The 16,195-nt window shown below is 42.5% G+C and overlaps 1 protein-coding gene across 1 annotated transcript in view; it reads left to right on the top strand.

Annotated features, from left to right (window-relative positions):
* Positions 1-16,127, top strand: part of LOC128642116 (mucin-3A) — a 156,677-nt gene extending 140,550 nt beyond the window's left edge. The window contains exon 10 of the mRNA XM_053694789.1: positions 15,472-16,127. Within this exon, the coding sequence (XP_053550764.1) occupies positions 15,472-15,546 (75 nt within the window). The 3' untranslated portion in view covers positions 15,547-16,127. The remainder of the gene's footprint in view (positions 1-15,471) is intronic.
* The last annotated feature ends 68 nt before the right edge of the window (positions 16,128-16,195 follow it).

Raw genomic sequence — 16,195 nt, 5'->3', positions numbered from 1 at the left:
AAAAGAAGTTCCTATTCGTTACTAATAATGTTCGCCATCTTAACTGGCACAGGAAAAGTCAGAGGGACCTTTGGGTCTTCATTAACCCTGTCTAATTTAGGGATCTTAGGTTCCTCAGGGAGTTTAGCCTCTGGAACCTCTAGCGTAGACAGAACCTCCTTTAATAAAAAATGCAGATGCTCAATTTTAAAACTAAAATGAGGGTTCCTCCGCTGAAGGAAGTTTTGAAACTGAAATCTCCAACTCAGAAAGTTCACCCTCTGAAGCTAGAGAGGTTAACTCATCCTCGGATAGCTGGGACATAGTAGCTAAATCTAACAAATATTTAGATGACTCTAGGTCAGGAGAACTATGTTCAACCTTTTTCTTACGTTTGCTAGAGGGCGGTTAGACACTCGGGGCCACAGACACCGCCGATTGTAACTGCGCGGTAAAGTCCACAGGAAAAAAGCCCCCTCCAGATGGAAGATTAGTTGAGTCGCGGGGAACTGCATGTGGGGTGGGTAGAGTAGAAAGGGTAGTAATCTCTCGGGACACAGATTCCTGATAGGTAGACGGCTCAGAGGGGCTAATAGCGCTATGAGTATTAGCAGGCTTGTCTCCCTTCTTAGACTTTAGAACAGTGCTTAGGTAAATGGAACAAAATTGAGCAGGTGGGCAAACCACAGCCCCCTCACAATATAAACTGGAATTATTCATCAGTACAATAGAATCAGAACCTTCTAGTGTAGTATCAGAGTCCTCCATAGCCAAGATATATCCGCAGGACAGACAAAAAAGAATTATTTTATTAAAAAAATGGCACCTTTATAATCCCAATGGCTGGGGCACTCACCACCTCCTACACCCAGACAGCTACCAGTCAAAACACTCTCCTTAGGAGTGATGTCCACAGCAGGATCGTAGGAAAATGAAGACCGCACACGGTCACGTGGTGCGTAGGACAGGACTTCCCCTGCTATGAAAAAGGTGCTAAGCTATTATGAGCTGCACAACACTCAGAAATGAAAGTGAAACCTGTTTGTTCCAAGCCAAAAGCACAGTCTATGAGCCCAAAAAACTCTCACATTAAAGCAGTTATAAATAACCCCTAGCTGTTCAAATCTCCCTGAAGGAGATATTAACCCTTGATCCTATTGAGGCATAAAGGAGCCACACTGTGACCCTGTATAGCAAAAGTGTATATATATATAAAATGGTCTTACCCTCCAGGATCCATGCTGTGGAACACGCACAGCCTCTCCAGTGTGTCAGTCTTGCAGCGGCGCTCTGACATGGACTTGAGTGTGTAACATTAAGCAGGTAAACTCATCAACACTGATTGCTCAGGAGCTTTTAGGCGACAGTCTGGATGAGATTGCAGAAAAAAAACTTTCCCTGCATCTCCAGACTCTAACTTTCATCAATACTTATACTAAGATTTTGGCTTGATTACTTAAATCTCCAGTCCTTTCTTGAAGGGAACATACCCATTACAGGACTATCCAAATCTTCTGACACTTCTCTGCCACCTCCTATAGGAGGAGAGGCAAAGAATGACTGGAGGATAGGGGAAGTGGGAGGGATATTTAAGCCTTTGGCAGGGGTGTCTTTGCCTCCTCCTCCTGGTGGCCAGGTGTTTTATTTTCCCAACAGTAAGGAATGAAGTCATGGACTCTCCCTGCCTTATGGAAGGAAATCTACTACTCATTTGAAGTTTAGACTAAGTGCTATTGCATTGTCCTTTTTATTGTGCATTTGTTAATTATACAAATCTAATTTATTTACGGATCCTTTAAGGTGGAAAGGGTTGGTTAACCCTTTCTGTGACAAACTTGTGACTGTTGCAGGGTTGGTTAAATACTGTAAGTCACACTGTCTCATACCAGAAACTTTTCTAGAATGGGGGCCACACATTCATGCAGACTTGGGAGGCAAAGGTGGACTTTTTGGTGTTCTTGTTATTAGACCAGGAGTTGAATTACCAAGACGTTTTGGAAGAAACCAATTGCTGGGCAGAGGAAACATTTTGGTTTGTTGACTGCAGGAAGGAAAACATACTGAGGGTCTATGTTTACCTTTAGATTTATTATCTTGTGGTAAGCTAACTCACTTGCTTCCAGTAACTGTGGCAATAATTGCATCTAGCCCTGGGACAAACTGGGTTTTATCCTAAACAGCAAGGGATAAAAGTCTGCTTTTAGAGACTTTGTCTTCCGACCAAGTTTTTAGCTAGAAGGCTCTTGCCAAAACAGCCATAGCAACGATCCTAACATTAATGCATATAGTCTCCTTAGGAAGTTTAAATGGACAGTCGACTCAAAATTTTTTATTGTTTAAAAAGATAATCCCTTTTTTACCCATCCCCCGTTTTGCATAACCAACACTTATATTAATACACTTTTTACCTCTGTGATCACCTTATATCTAAGCCTCTTGACAGCCTCCTGATCACATGACTTTATTATCTATTGACTTGCATTTTAGCTGTGTTGTGCAGAACCCACGGGCGTGAGCACAATGTTATCTATATGGCCCACATGAACTAGCAGTCTCCTGTTGTGAAAAGCACATAAAGCATGTGATAAGAGGCTGTCTGTAGTGGCTTAGAAACAGGCAAAAAAACAGAATTTATGCTTACCTGATAAATTACTTTCTCTTGCGGTGTATCCAGTCCACGGCTTCATCCTTTACTTGTGGGATATTCTCATTCCCTACAGGAAGTGGCAAAGAGAGCACACAGCAGAGCTGTCCATATAGCTCCCCTCAGGCTCCGCCCCCCCAGTCATTCGACCAAAGGTTAGGAAGAAAAAAGGAGAAACCATAGGGTGCAGTGGTGACTGTAGTTTATACAATTTTTTTTTACCTGACTTCATTGCCAGGGCGGGCCGTGGACTGGATACACCGCAAGAGAAAGTAATTTATCAGGTAAGCATACATTCTGTTTTCTCTTGCAAGGTGTATCCAGTCCACGGCTTCATCCTTTACTTGTGGGATACCAATACCAAAGCTTTAAGACACGGATGAAGGGAGGGAACAAGTCAGGTAACCTAAACGGAAGGCACCACTGCTTGCAAAACCTTTCTCCCAAAAATAGCCTCCGAAGAAGCAAAAGTATCGAATTTGTAAAATTTGGCAAAAGTATGCAGTGAAGACCAAGTCGCTGCCTTACAAATCTGTTCAACAGAAGCCTCATTTTTGAAAGCCCATGTGGAAGCCACTGCTCTAGTAGACTGAGCAGTAATTTTTTCAGGAGGCTGCTAGCCAGCAGTCTCATAGGCCAAACGGATTATGCTTTTCAGCCAAAAGGAAAGAGGTAGCAGTCGCTTTCTGACCTCTCCTCTTACCAGAATAGATGACAAACAATGAAGTTGTTTGTCTGAAATCCTTAGTTGCTTGTAAATAGAACTTTAAAGCACGAACCACATCAAGATTGTGTAACAGACGTTCCTTCTTCGAAGATGGATTAGGACACAGAGAAGGAACAACTATTTCCTGGTTAATATTCTTGTTAGAAACAACTTTAGGAAGAAAACCAGCTTTAGTACGCAAAACTACCTTATCTGCGTGGAACACCAGGTAAGGTGAATCACACTAAGGCAGATAATTCTGAAACTCTTCTAGCAGAAAAGATTGCTATCAAAAACAAAACTTTCCAAGATAACAACTTAATATCTATGCAATGTAAAGGTTCAAACGGAACCCCTTGAAGAACTGAAAGAACTAGATTTAGACTCCATGGCTGAGCCACAGGTTTATAGACAGGCTTGATTCTGACTAAAGCCTGTGCAAACGCTTGAACGTCTGGTACCTCTGCCAGACGCTTGTGTAAAAGGATAGACAGAGCAGATATCTGTCCCTTTAAAGAACTAGCCGACAATCCTTTCTCTAATCCGTCTTGGAGAAAAGACAATATCCTGGGAATCCTAATCTTACTCCATGATTAACCCTTGGAGTCACACCAACAAAGATATTTCCGCCAAATCTTATGGTAGATTTTCCTGGTGACAGGCTTTCTAGCCTGAATCAGAGTATCTATAACTGAATCAGAGAAACCACGCTTTGATAGAATTAAGCGTTCAATCTCCAAGCAGTCAGACGTAGAGAAACTAGATTTGGATGCTTGAACGGACCCTGTATTAGAAGGTCCTGCCTCATTGGTAGTGTCCATGGTGGAGCAGATGACATGTCCACTATGTCTGCATACCAAGTCCTGTGTGGCCACGCAGGCGCTATCAAAATCACCGACGCCTTCTTCTGCTTGATTCTGGCGATCAGTCGAGGGAGAAGAGGAAACTGTGGGAAAACATAAGCCAGATTGAAGGACCAAGGCGCTGCTAGAGCATCTATCAATGCCGCCTTGGGGTCCCGGGACCTGGACCCGTAGAGAGGAAGCTTGGTGTTCTGACGGGATGTCATCAGATCCAACTCTGGAATGCCCCATAGCTGAGTCAGCTGAGCAAAAACCTCCGGGTGGAGTTCCCACTCCCCCGGGTGAAAAGTCTGACGACTCAGAAAATCCGCCTCCCAGTTGTCTACTCCTGGGATGTGAATTGCTGAGAGATGGCAGGAGTGGTCCTCCACCCACCTGATTATTTTGGTTACTTCCTTCATCGCTAGGGAACTCTTTGTTCCCCCCTGATGATTGATGTAAGCTACAGTCATGATGTTGTCCGACTGAAATCTGATGAATTTGGCCGCAGCTAGTTGAGGCCATGCCTGAAGCGCGTTGAATATCGCCCTCAGTTCCAGAATGTTTATCACGAGAAGAGATTCTTCCTGAGACCATAAGCCTTGAGCTTTCAGGGAGTCCCAGACTGCACCCCAGCCTAACAGACTGGCGTTGGTCGTTACAATGATCCACTCTGGTCTGCGGAAGCATATTCCCTGAGACAGGTGATCTTGACACAACCACCAGAGAAGAGAAACTCTGGTTTCCTGGTCCAACTGTATTTGAGGAGACAAATCTGCATAATCCCCATTCCACTGATTGAGCATGCATAGTTGCAGTGGTCTGAGATGTATCCGAGCGAAAGGGACTATGTCCATTGCCGCTACCATTAATCCGATTGCCTCCATGCACTGGGCTACAGATGGCCGAGGAATGGAATGAAGAACTCGGCAAGTAGTTAAAAGTTTCAACTTTCTGACCTCCGTCAGAAATATTTTCATTTCTACCGAATCTATTAGTGTTCCTAGGAAAGGAACCCTTGTGAGTGGGGACAGAGAACTCTTTTTGATGTTCACCTTCCACCCGTGAGACCTTAGAAAGGCCAATACAATCTCCGTGTGAGCCTTGGCTCTGTGAAAGGACGGCGCCTGAATTAAGATGTCGTCCAAATAAGGCGCCACTGCTATGCCCTGCGGTCTTAGAACCGCCAGAAGGGACCCTAGCACCTTTGTGAAAATTCTGGGAGCAGTGGCTAAGCCGAATGGAAGAGCCACGAACTGGTAGTGCTTGTCTAGAAAAGCGAACCTGAGGAACTGATGATGATCTTTGTGGATAGGAATGTGCAGATACACAGCGTAAGAACGCCTCTTTCTTTGTCTGGTCTGTAGACAGACGAGAAATGTGGAACCTTCCCCTTGGAGGGGAGTCCTTGAATTCTAGAAGATATCCCTGGGTAACAATCTCTAAAGCCCAGGGATCGTGAACATCTCTTGCCCAGGCCTGAGCGAAGAAAGAACGTCTGCCCCCTACTAGATCCGGTCCGGATCGGGGGCTACCCCTTCATGCTGTCTTGGTAGCAGCGACAGGCTTTTTGGCCTGTTTACCCTTGTTCCAGCCCTGGTAAGGCTTCCAGGTTGCCTTGGGCTGTGAAGCGTTACCCTCTTGCTTTGCAGCTGTAGAGGCTGAAGCGGGACCGCTCCTGAAATTACGAAAGGAACGAAAATTAGCTTTGTTTTTAGCCATAAAGGGCTTGTCCTGAGGGAGAGCATGGCCCTTTCCCCCGGTGATTTCTGAAATAATCTCTTTCAATTCTGGCCCGAAAAGGGTCTTTCCTTTGAAAGGGATATTTAATAACTTGGATTTTGACGACACATCGGCCGACCATGACTTGAGCCAAAGCGATCTGCGCGCCATAATGGCGAAACCTGAATTTTTTGCCCCTAACTTAGCTAATTGCAAAGCGGCATCTGTGATAAAAGAATTAGCCAGCTTTAGAGCCTTAATTCTATCCATAATGTCGTCATATGAGGTCTCCGTCTGGAGCGACTCCTCCAGTGCCTCAAACCAGAAAGCCGCTGCAGTAGTTACAGGAATAATGCAGGCAATAGGTTGGAGAAGAAAACCTTGTTGAATAAAAATTTTCTTAAGAAAGTTTTCAAACCAGAAAGCCGCTGCAGTAGTTACAGGAATAATGCAGGCAATAGGTTGGAGAAGAAAACCTTGTTGAATAAAAATTTTCTTAAGTAAACCTAATTTTTTATCCATAGGATCTTTAAAAGCACAACTGTCTTCAATTGGTATGGCTGTGCGTTTAGCAAGTGAAGAAACAGCCCCCTCTACCTTAGGGACCGTCTGCCACAAGTCCCGCCTGGGGTCAGTTATGGGGAACATAAAAAATTACTTGTCCATTTTACACAACTTCTCTGGGACCACCATAGGGTCACAATCATCCAGAGTAGCTAATACCTCCCTGAGCAATACGCGGAGGTGTTCCAATTTAAACGCTAATGAATCTGACTGTCTGATGAGAAACCTTTCCTGAATCTGAAATTTCTCCCTCAGACATCAAATCCCTCACCCCCACTTCAGAGTGTTGTGAGGGCATATCAGATAAAGCTACCAAAGCTTCAGACTGCTCATAAACTGTTCTTAAAACAGAGCTATCACACTTTGAAAGGAAAACTGTTAGTTTGGATAGAAAGGCCGCAAGGGAATAATTCATGACTGTCGCTAGTTGTTGCAATGTAATAGGGGCAGACGCACTAGAGGTACTAGGCATCGCTTGTGCGGGCGTAACTGCTTGTGACACATGGGGAGAGGTAGACGGACTATCCTCGGACTATCCTCATTACCTTCAGTCTGAGAATCATCTAGGGCCACACTTTTAAGTGCAACAATATGATCTTTAAAGTGTATAGACATATTAGTGCAATTGGGACACATTCTGAGAGGGGGTTCCACCATGGCTTCTAAACACATTGAACAAGGATTTTCCTTAGTGTCAGAAATGTTTAACAGACTAGTAGCATACACAAGCAGGCTTGGAAAACACTTTAATCAAATAAAAAACACAATTTGAAAAAACGTTACTGTGCCTTTAAGAAAAAAAATAGCACACAATTTTACAAAACAGTGAAAAATGCAGCAATTGTTTTGAAATTTTCACAGTATGTACCTAAGGCCTTAATATGATTGCACCACAAGTTGCAGAACGATTAACCCCTTAATGCCCAAACCGGAGAAGCCTAAAGCCAGCAACCGGTTAAATAACTACAGCACCTTGCCACAGCTGACTGCTGTGGCCCTACCTGCCCTTAGGGATCAGTTTTGGGGGAAAAAAAGCTTCTTTTAGGCCCTCAATCAGCTCCATGTGAAGCAGCATGAACTGTCTTAATTCTAACCGCGCATCTGAGGCACGAAAATAGGCCCCTCCCACCCCACTTTGGAGTTGTGAGGCCTACAAAAATCACTTCTGAGTGACTAAACTTTTGCCATGTGGATAATAACCCCAGAAAACACTTCAAAGTGCTTAAAAAAGTGTCTCCAACGAGTATTTCTTAAACAAATAATCGATTGCCCTGAATTAGTGTCAACCAGCTTAATTAGCCCTGTAATGTAAGCATTCAATTCTTTACTAAGTCTCAGAACATAGCTTACCCTCCCCTCATGGGGATCTTGTCAGTCTTCTAGCATTATCTCAGTCTTGTCTAGAAATAAATGACTGAACATACCTCATTGCAGTCAAGCCTGCAAACTGTTCCCCCCAACTGAAGTTTTCTGGTACTCCTCAGTCCTGTGTGGGAACAACAGTGGATTTTAGTTACAACATGCTAAAATCATTTTCCTCTCAACAGAAATCTTCATCACTTTTCTGCTAGAGAGTAAATAGTACAAACCGGTACCATTTAAAAATAACAAACTTTTGATTGAAGATATAAAACTACAATTCTAACACCACATTCACTTTACCCTCCCGTAGAGAGACCCTAGTGCTTAGAGCCGGCAAAGAGAATGACTGGGGGGTGGAGCTAGAGGGGGAGCTATATGGACAGCTCTGCTGTGTGCTCTCTTTGCCACTTCCTGTAGGGAATGAGAATATCCAACAAGTAAAGGATGAAGCCGTGAACTGGATACACCTTGCAAGAGAAATGTAGGTTTAATTGTTATAAAGTATATTAATATAACAAGGTTGGGAATGGGTAGTAAAGTTGTTACCTATCTTTTAAAGCCAATAACAATTTGTGTAGACTGTCCCTTTAAAGGGACATAAAAGCTGCTAAGTACAACTACAGTAGCAGCTCCTACTCACCATTCTATCATTTTTCCTCCTGTGCCTGCAGCTGTCTTCAAAATTGTTGTCTTATTCTGACCAGTTAAGACTATCAGTGATTCTCTGCATCTTCACACTGGGTGCCGCCATCTTGGAGCTTATATTTGTTATGTAACTTTTAAACGGTAGCACTTCCACACAAGATGGCGGCGTTCAGTATAAAATGCAGAGCTTTACTAGCTTGATTCTGTAATGTTTTTTTTGTTGTGTATATGCAGGATTACTGGCTATTTTAATCTTTTAGACATGAATAAATAGTTACACACCTGCTGTGGGATTCATGGCTATATAGCCAACATGTGTGTTATTTAATATAAGTTTTCTATATATTTGCTTTTTACCTTCCAGCTGACTGCATGAATGTTATCCATTTACTTGCCACATGTTTACTGGCTAAATGCCTGTGTTTAATTGCAATATGGCTTTTGCATGTAAGATTGACTATTACAATGTAAGCACATAAACGATGAGTTAAAGGGACATGAAACCCATATTTTTTTCTTTCATGATTTAGAAAGACCATGCAATTTTAAACAATTTTCTAATTTACTTCTATTATTTAATATGCTTCATTCTCTTAATAGCCTTTGCTGAAAAGCATATCTAGATAGGCTCAGTAGATGCCGATTGGTGGCTGCACATAGATGCCACGTGTGATTGGCTCCCCCATGTGCATTGCTATTTATTCAACAAAGGATATCTGAAAAATTAGGCAAATTAGATAATAGAAGTAAATCGGAAAGTCGTTTAAATTGTATTCTCTATCTAAATCATGAAAAACAGAATTTATGCTTACCTGATAAATTTCTTTCTCTTGTGATGTATCGAGTCCACGGATTCATCCATACTTGTGGGATATTCTCCTTCCTAACAGGAAGTGGCAAAGAGAGCACCCACAGCAGAGCTGTCTATATAGCTCCTCCCTTAGCTCCACCCCCCAGTCATTCGACCGAAGGCTAGGAAGAAAAAGGAGAAACTATAGGGTATAGTGGTGACTGAAGTTTTTTAAAGAAAAATATACTACCTGTCAAATAGACAGGGCGGGCCGTGGACTCGATACATCACAAGAGAAAGAAATTTATCAGGTAAGCATAAATTCTGTTCTCTCTTGTAAGATGTATCGAATCCACGGATTCATCCATACTTGTGGGATACCAATACCAAAGCTTTAGGACACGGATGAAGGGAGGGACAAGACAGGTACCTTAAACGGAAGGCACCACTGCTTGTAGAACCTCTCTCCCAAAAATAGCCTCCAAAGAAGCAAAAGTATCGAATTTGTAAAATTTGGAAAAAGTATGAAGCGAAGACCAAGTCGCCGCCTTACAAATCTGTTCAACAGAAGCCTCATTTTTAAAAGCCCATGTGGAAGCCACTGCTCTAGTAGAATGAGCAGTAATTCTTTCAGGAGGCTGCTGGCCAGCAGTCTCATAAGCCAAACGGATGATGCTTTTCAGCCAAAAAGAAAGAGAGGTAGCAGTAGCCTTTTTGACCTCTCCGCTTACCAGAGTAAACAGCAAACGAAGATGTTTGACGGAAATCTTTAGTTGCTTGTAAGTAGAACTTTAAAGCACAAACTACATCAAGATTGTGCAACAGACGTTCCTTCTTTGATGAAGGATTAGGACACAGTGAAGAAACAACAATTTCCTGATTGATATTCCTATTAGAAACAACCTTAGGAAGGAATCCAGGTTTGGTACGCAAAACCACCTTATCTGCATGGAAAACAAGGTAAGGCGAGTCACACTGCAAAGCAGATAACTTAGAAACTCTTCGAGCCGAAGAGATAGCTACTAAAAACAAAACTTTCCAAGATAGAAGCTTAATATCTATGGAATGCATAGGTTCAAACGGAACCCCTTGAAGAACTTTAAGAACTAAGTTTAGGCTCCATGGCAGAGCAACAGGTTTAATACAGGCTTGATCCTGACCAAGGCCTGACTAAACGCTTGAACGTCTGGTACATCTGCCAGACGTTTGTGTAAAAGAACAGACAAAGCAGATATCTGTCCTTTTAAGGAACTAGCTGATAATCCCTTCTCCAATCCTTCTTGGAAAAAAGACAATATTGTAGGAATCCTAATCTTACTCCATGAGTAACCCTTGGATTCACACCAATAAAGATATTTGCGCCAAATCTTATGATAGATTTTCCTGGTGACAGGCTTTCTAGCTTGAATCAGGGTATCAATGACCGACTCAGAGAAACCACGCTTTGATAGAATCAGGCGTTCAATCTCCAAGCAGTCAGACGCAGAGAAATTAGATTTGGATGCTTGAACGGACCTTGGATTAGAAGGTCCTGCCTCATTGGCAGAGTCCACGGTGGAAAAGATGACATGTCCACTAGGTCTGCATACCAAGTCCTGTGTGGCCACGCAGGTGCTATCAGAATCACCAAAGCTCTCTCCTGCTTGATTCTGGCAACCAGACGTGGGAGGAGAGGAAACGGTGGAAATACATAGGCCAGATTGAAGGTCCAGGGCACTGCTAGAGCATCTATCGGTACCGCCTGGGGATCCCGGGACCTGGACCCGTAACGAGGAAATTTGGCGTTCTGACGGGATGCCATCAGATCCAATTCTGGTGTGCCCCATAGCTGAGTCAGCTGGGCAAATACCTCCGGATGGAGTTCCCACTCCCCCGGATGAAATTCTGACGACTTAGGAAATTCGCCTCCCAGTTCTCTACCCCTGGGATATGAATTGCTGAGAGATGGCAAGAGTGATCCTCCACCCATCGGATTATTTTGGTTACCTCCATCATTGCTAGAGAACTCAGAGTTCCTCCTTGATGATTGATATAAGCTACAGTTGTGATGTTGTCCGACGGAAATCTGATGAACTTGGCCGCAGCTAGCTGAGGCCACGCCTGAAGCGCATTTAATATCGCTCTCAGTTCTAGAATGTTTATCGGGAGGAGAGTTTCCTCCCGAGACCAAAAGCCCTGTGCTTTCAGGGAGTTCCAGACTGCACCCCAGCATAGCAGGCTGGCATCTGTCGTTACTATGAGCCACTCTGGCCTGCGGAAATACATTCCCTGAGACAGGTGGTCCTGAGACAACCACCAGAGAAGAGAATCTCTGGTCTCCTGGTCCAGCTGCAGTTGAGGAGATAAATCTGCAAAATCCCCATTCCACTGTTTGAGCATGCATAGTTGCAGTGGTCTGAGGTGTAGGCGGGCAAAAGGAACTATGTCCATTGCCACTACCATGAGTCCGATTACCTCCATACAGTGAGCCACTGATGGCCGAGGAATGGAATGAAGAGCTTGGCAAATGGTTGAGTTTTGATTTTCTGACCTCCGTCAGAAATATTTTAATTTCTACCGAGTCTATCAGAGTCCCTAGGAAGGAAACTCTTGTGAGAGGGAAGAGAACTCTTTTGTATGTTCACCTTCCACCCGTGAGATCTCAGAAAAGCACGATGTCCGTGTGAGACTTGGCTAGCTGGAAAGTCGATGCCTGAATTAAGATATCGTCTAGATAAGGCGCCACTGCTATGCCCCGCGGTCTTAGAACCGCCAAAAGGAACCCTAGCGCCTTTGTGAAAATTCTGGGAGCCGTGGCCAACCCGAAGGGAAGGGCCACGAACTGGTAATGCCTGTCTAGAAATGCAAATCTGAGGAATTGATGATGATCTCTGTGAATAGGGATGTGTAGATACGCATCCTTTAAGTTCACGGTAGTCATATATTGACCCTCCTGGATCAACGGTAGAATAGTCCGAATAGTCTCCATCTTGAATGATGGTACTCTGAGGAACTTGTTTAGAATTTTGAGATCCAAGATTGGTCTGAAAGTTCCCTCTTTTTTGGGAACCACAAACAGGTTTGAGTATAACCTAGCCCTTGTTCCGCTTTTGGAACTGGGCGGATCACTCCCATGGTATGTAGGTCTTCTACACAGCGTAAGAACGCCTCTCTCTTTGTCTGGTTTGCAGACTGACTTGGATTGGGCAAAATTCCCCTCTTGCTTTGCAGCAGGGGAAGCTGAAGTGGGACCACCCTTGAAGTTCCAAAAGGAACGAAAATTATTTTGTTTGGTCCTCATTTTATTTGTTTTATCCTGAGGGAGGGCATGGTCTTTCCCTCCATTGATGTCTGAAATAATCTTTCAGTTCAGGCCCGAATAGGGTCTTTCCTTTGAAAGGGATGTTCAAAAGTTTAGATTTTGATGATACATCAGTAGACCAGGACTTAAGCCATAACGCCCTGCGTGCTAAAATGGCAAAACCTGAATTCTTTGCTGCTAATTTAGCCAGTTGGAAAGCGGCATCTGTAATGAAAGAATTAGTCAACTTAAGGGCCTTAATTCTATCCATAATATCCTCTAATGGAGTCTCTATCTGAAGAGCCTCGAACCAGAAAGCAGCTGCAGTAGTTACAGGAACAATGCACGCAATAGGTTGGAGAAGAAAACCTTGATGAACAAAAATTTTCTTCAGGAGACCCTCTAATTTTTTATCCATAGGATCTTTGAAAGCACAACTGCCTTCGATAGGTATAGTTGTACGCTTAGCGAGAGTAGAAATAGCTCCCTCCACCTTAGGAACCGTCTGCCACGAGTCCCGCATGGTGTCAGATATGGGAAACATTTTCTTAAAAACAGGAGGGGGAGCGAACAGAATACCTGGTCTATCCCACTCCTTAGTAACAATATTCACAATCCTCTTAGGGACTGGAAAAACATCAGTTTAAACAGGAACCTCTAAGTATTTGTCCATTTTACACAATTTCTCTGGAACCACTATAGGGTCACAATCATTTAGAGTCGCTAATACCTCCCTGAGCAATAAGCGGAGGTGTTCAAGCTTAAATTTAAAGGCGGTCATATCAGAATCTGTCGGAGGGAGCGTCTTTCCTGAATCAGAAATTTCTCCCTCAGATAACAAATCCCTTACCCCTACTACAGAACATTGTGAGGGTATATCGGATACGGCTACTAAATCGTCAGATGGCTCAGCATTTGTTCTTAACCCAGAGCTGTCACGCTTTCCTTGTAAACCAAGCAGTTTAGATAAAACCTCTGTGAGGGTTGTATTCATAACTGTGGCCATGTCTTGTAAAGTAAATAAATTTGACGCACAAGAGGTACTTGGTGTCACTTGTGCGGGCATTACTGGTTGTGACACTTGGGGAGAGCTAGATGGCAAACAATCATTTCCTTCTGTCTGAGAATCATCTATTGCTATATTTTTAAGTGCTAAAATATGCTCTTTATAATTTATAGACATATCAGTGCAAGTGGGACACATTCTAAGAGGGGGTTCCACAATGGCTTCTAAACACATTGAACAAGGATTTTCCTTGATATCAGACATGTTAAACAGGCTAGTAATGAAACAAGCAAGCTTGGAAAACACTTTAATCAAAGCAAATAATACTTAGAAAAAAACGATACTGTGCCTTTAAGAGAAAAAAAAGATGCACAAACTCTGCAAAACAGTGTAAAAAAGCAGTAAACTTTATGAAATTTTTACAATAGCATCATAAAGCTTTAGTAAGATTGCATAGCTAGACAAATAAACGATTAACCCCTTAATGTAAAAACTGGATTGACAAAACGTCAAAAACCGGTAAAAACACGTCCAGCACCTGCGCCTACCTGCCCTTTAGGAAAGATTTGTGGGGAAAAAAACTTCTTTAAGCCCCCAAACACAGCAGGACCCTCTGGAGAAGCAGCTGGATGTCTCTGAGTAAAAGAAACTGCACAACTGAGGCGTGAAAATAGGCCCCTCCCACCTCATTCGATGTTATGGGGCCTAAAAGAAACACAGAGTGTTTCCAAACTAGCCATGTGGGTTGATGACCCTTAAATAAGCCACAATGACCCCTTAAAGTCCCTCAAAAAACATTATGTTTGCAATAAAAAAACGTTTTTTCCTAACAGTGTCATCAGTAACCAATGAGCCCTTTATGCAAGCTGGGATTCCTACTAAGTGTCTGAATACAGCTTACCCTTCCCTCATGGGGATATTGCCAGCCTTTTTCTAGAATTATCACAGTCTGTCTAGAAAAAAATAGACTGAACATACCTCAATGCAGCTTAGCATGCAAACCGTTCCCCCAACTGAAGTTTTCCTGTACTCTTCAGCCCTTGTGAGAACAGCAGTGGATCTTAGTTACAAAGTGCTAAGATCATCATCCTCCTTGCAGAAATCTTCATCCCTTTTCTGCCAGAGAGTGAATAGTACACACCGGTACCATTTAAAATAACAAACTTTTGCTTGAGAAAATAAAACATTTTTGTCACCACACTCACTTTACCCTTCCTAGCAGTTAAGCAGGCAAAGAGAATGACTGGGGTGTGGAGCTAAGGGAGGAGCTATATAGACAGCTCTGCTGTGGGTGCTCTCTTTGCCACTTCCTGTTAGGAAGGAGAATATCCCACAAGTATGGATGAATCCGTGGACTCGATACATCTTACAAGAGAAATACATTTTTGGGTTTAATGTCCCTTTAAAGGGGCATAATAGAATATGGGATTTTAAACAACTTTTCCAAAGTACTTCTATTTTCAAATGGTCTTCATTTTCTTGTTATCCATTGTGAAAAAGCAGGTAAACAAGCTCAGGCGTGTGCACGTGTCTGCAGCACTATATGGCAGCAGTTTTGCAACAATGTTATACATTAGCAAGAGCACTAGATGGCAGCACAATAACCTGTCATGTAGTGCTTCAGACATGTGCACGCTACCTATCTAGATATCTCTTCAACAACAAATAAAAAAACAAATTTGATAATAGAAGTAAATTGTAAACTTTTAAAATTGTATGCTCTATCTGAATCATGAAAGAAAACATTTGGGTTTCATGTCCCTTAAATGTTTAGCTCACATGCCTGACACTGATGCTCATCCACATACAAATAAAGTTCTAACTCATTTTACTGATACAAAATTAAAAATCCATGTTAAAATCAGATTACAAATACAGTAAAACATTATATATAAAGTTCTGTTTAAACAAATTGTTTATGCTTCTTTCAGTTTCACGCACGCAGACCGCACTCATATTTTGAGGGAATGGAATTGGTCAACACTGAACGAAGCTGGACAGCGTAGTACCGGAGTCCTAGGGCCAGTGTCAGGAAGCAAGAACATTTCTAATGGAGTTACAAAGCAACCAAGCAACTTAGCCTAACGTAGTATTCTCGTATTCAGTCTTTTTAAAACACCAACAGGTCTGGGTGTTAGACTATATGCTTAAATGCATGCAGGTCTATAAAGGTGGCTAAGCATGGTTTATGTATCTCAGCTGAAGCACATTGGTAATTAAATCATGGACTGTTGTGGTGTCTCCTGAGGACTGAAACCTCCTTTCATCTTCTAATAAAAGAAACAGATCATTATATGTTGCCAAAGCCCTTTACGTATTGGAACCTCCACAGCATTGTGTTTATTTTTTTTACCACTTGAATAGAATCTTTGGTTACAATACTTCAAAAAATGTACTTGAGTTTTAAGCTGAAAAATGTCTATGTTGTGATGTGATTCCAAGATATTCCACATTATTTCAGAAATACTATTAAACTAAAACTGAGACGGCTTATTGATGTACAAATATGACTTCTGTCTTAGGGAACTGACAAATTATGATGCATCGGACCAAGTTGCACATAGAATAAAGCAATTTTATGACATAACATTTGTAGTCATTTTGTCCATGGATTATTTAAAACCGTTTGAGGACAACCTGAAGCGCAATAAAACA

Source organism: Bombina bombina, chromosome 11 (assembly GCF_027579735.1).
Source record: "Bombina bombina isolate aBomBom1 chromosome 11, aBomBom1.pri, whole genome shotgun sequence".
Lineage (NCBI taxonomy): Eukaryota > Metazoa > Chordata > Amphibia > Anura > Bombinatoridae > Bombina > Bombina bombina.
Note: the sequence above shows the minus strand (reverse complement) of the source record. Positions and strands in the feature narration are given on the sequence as shown.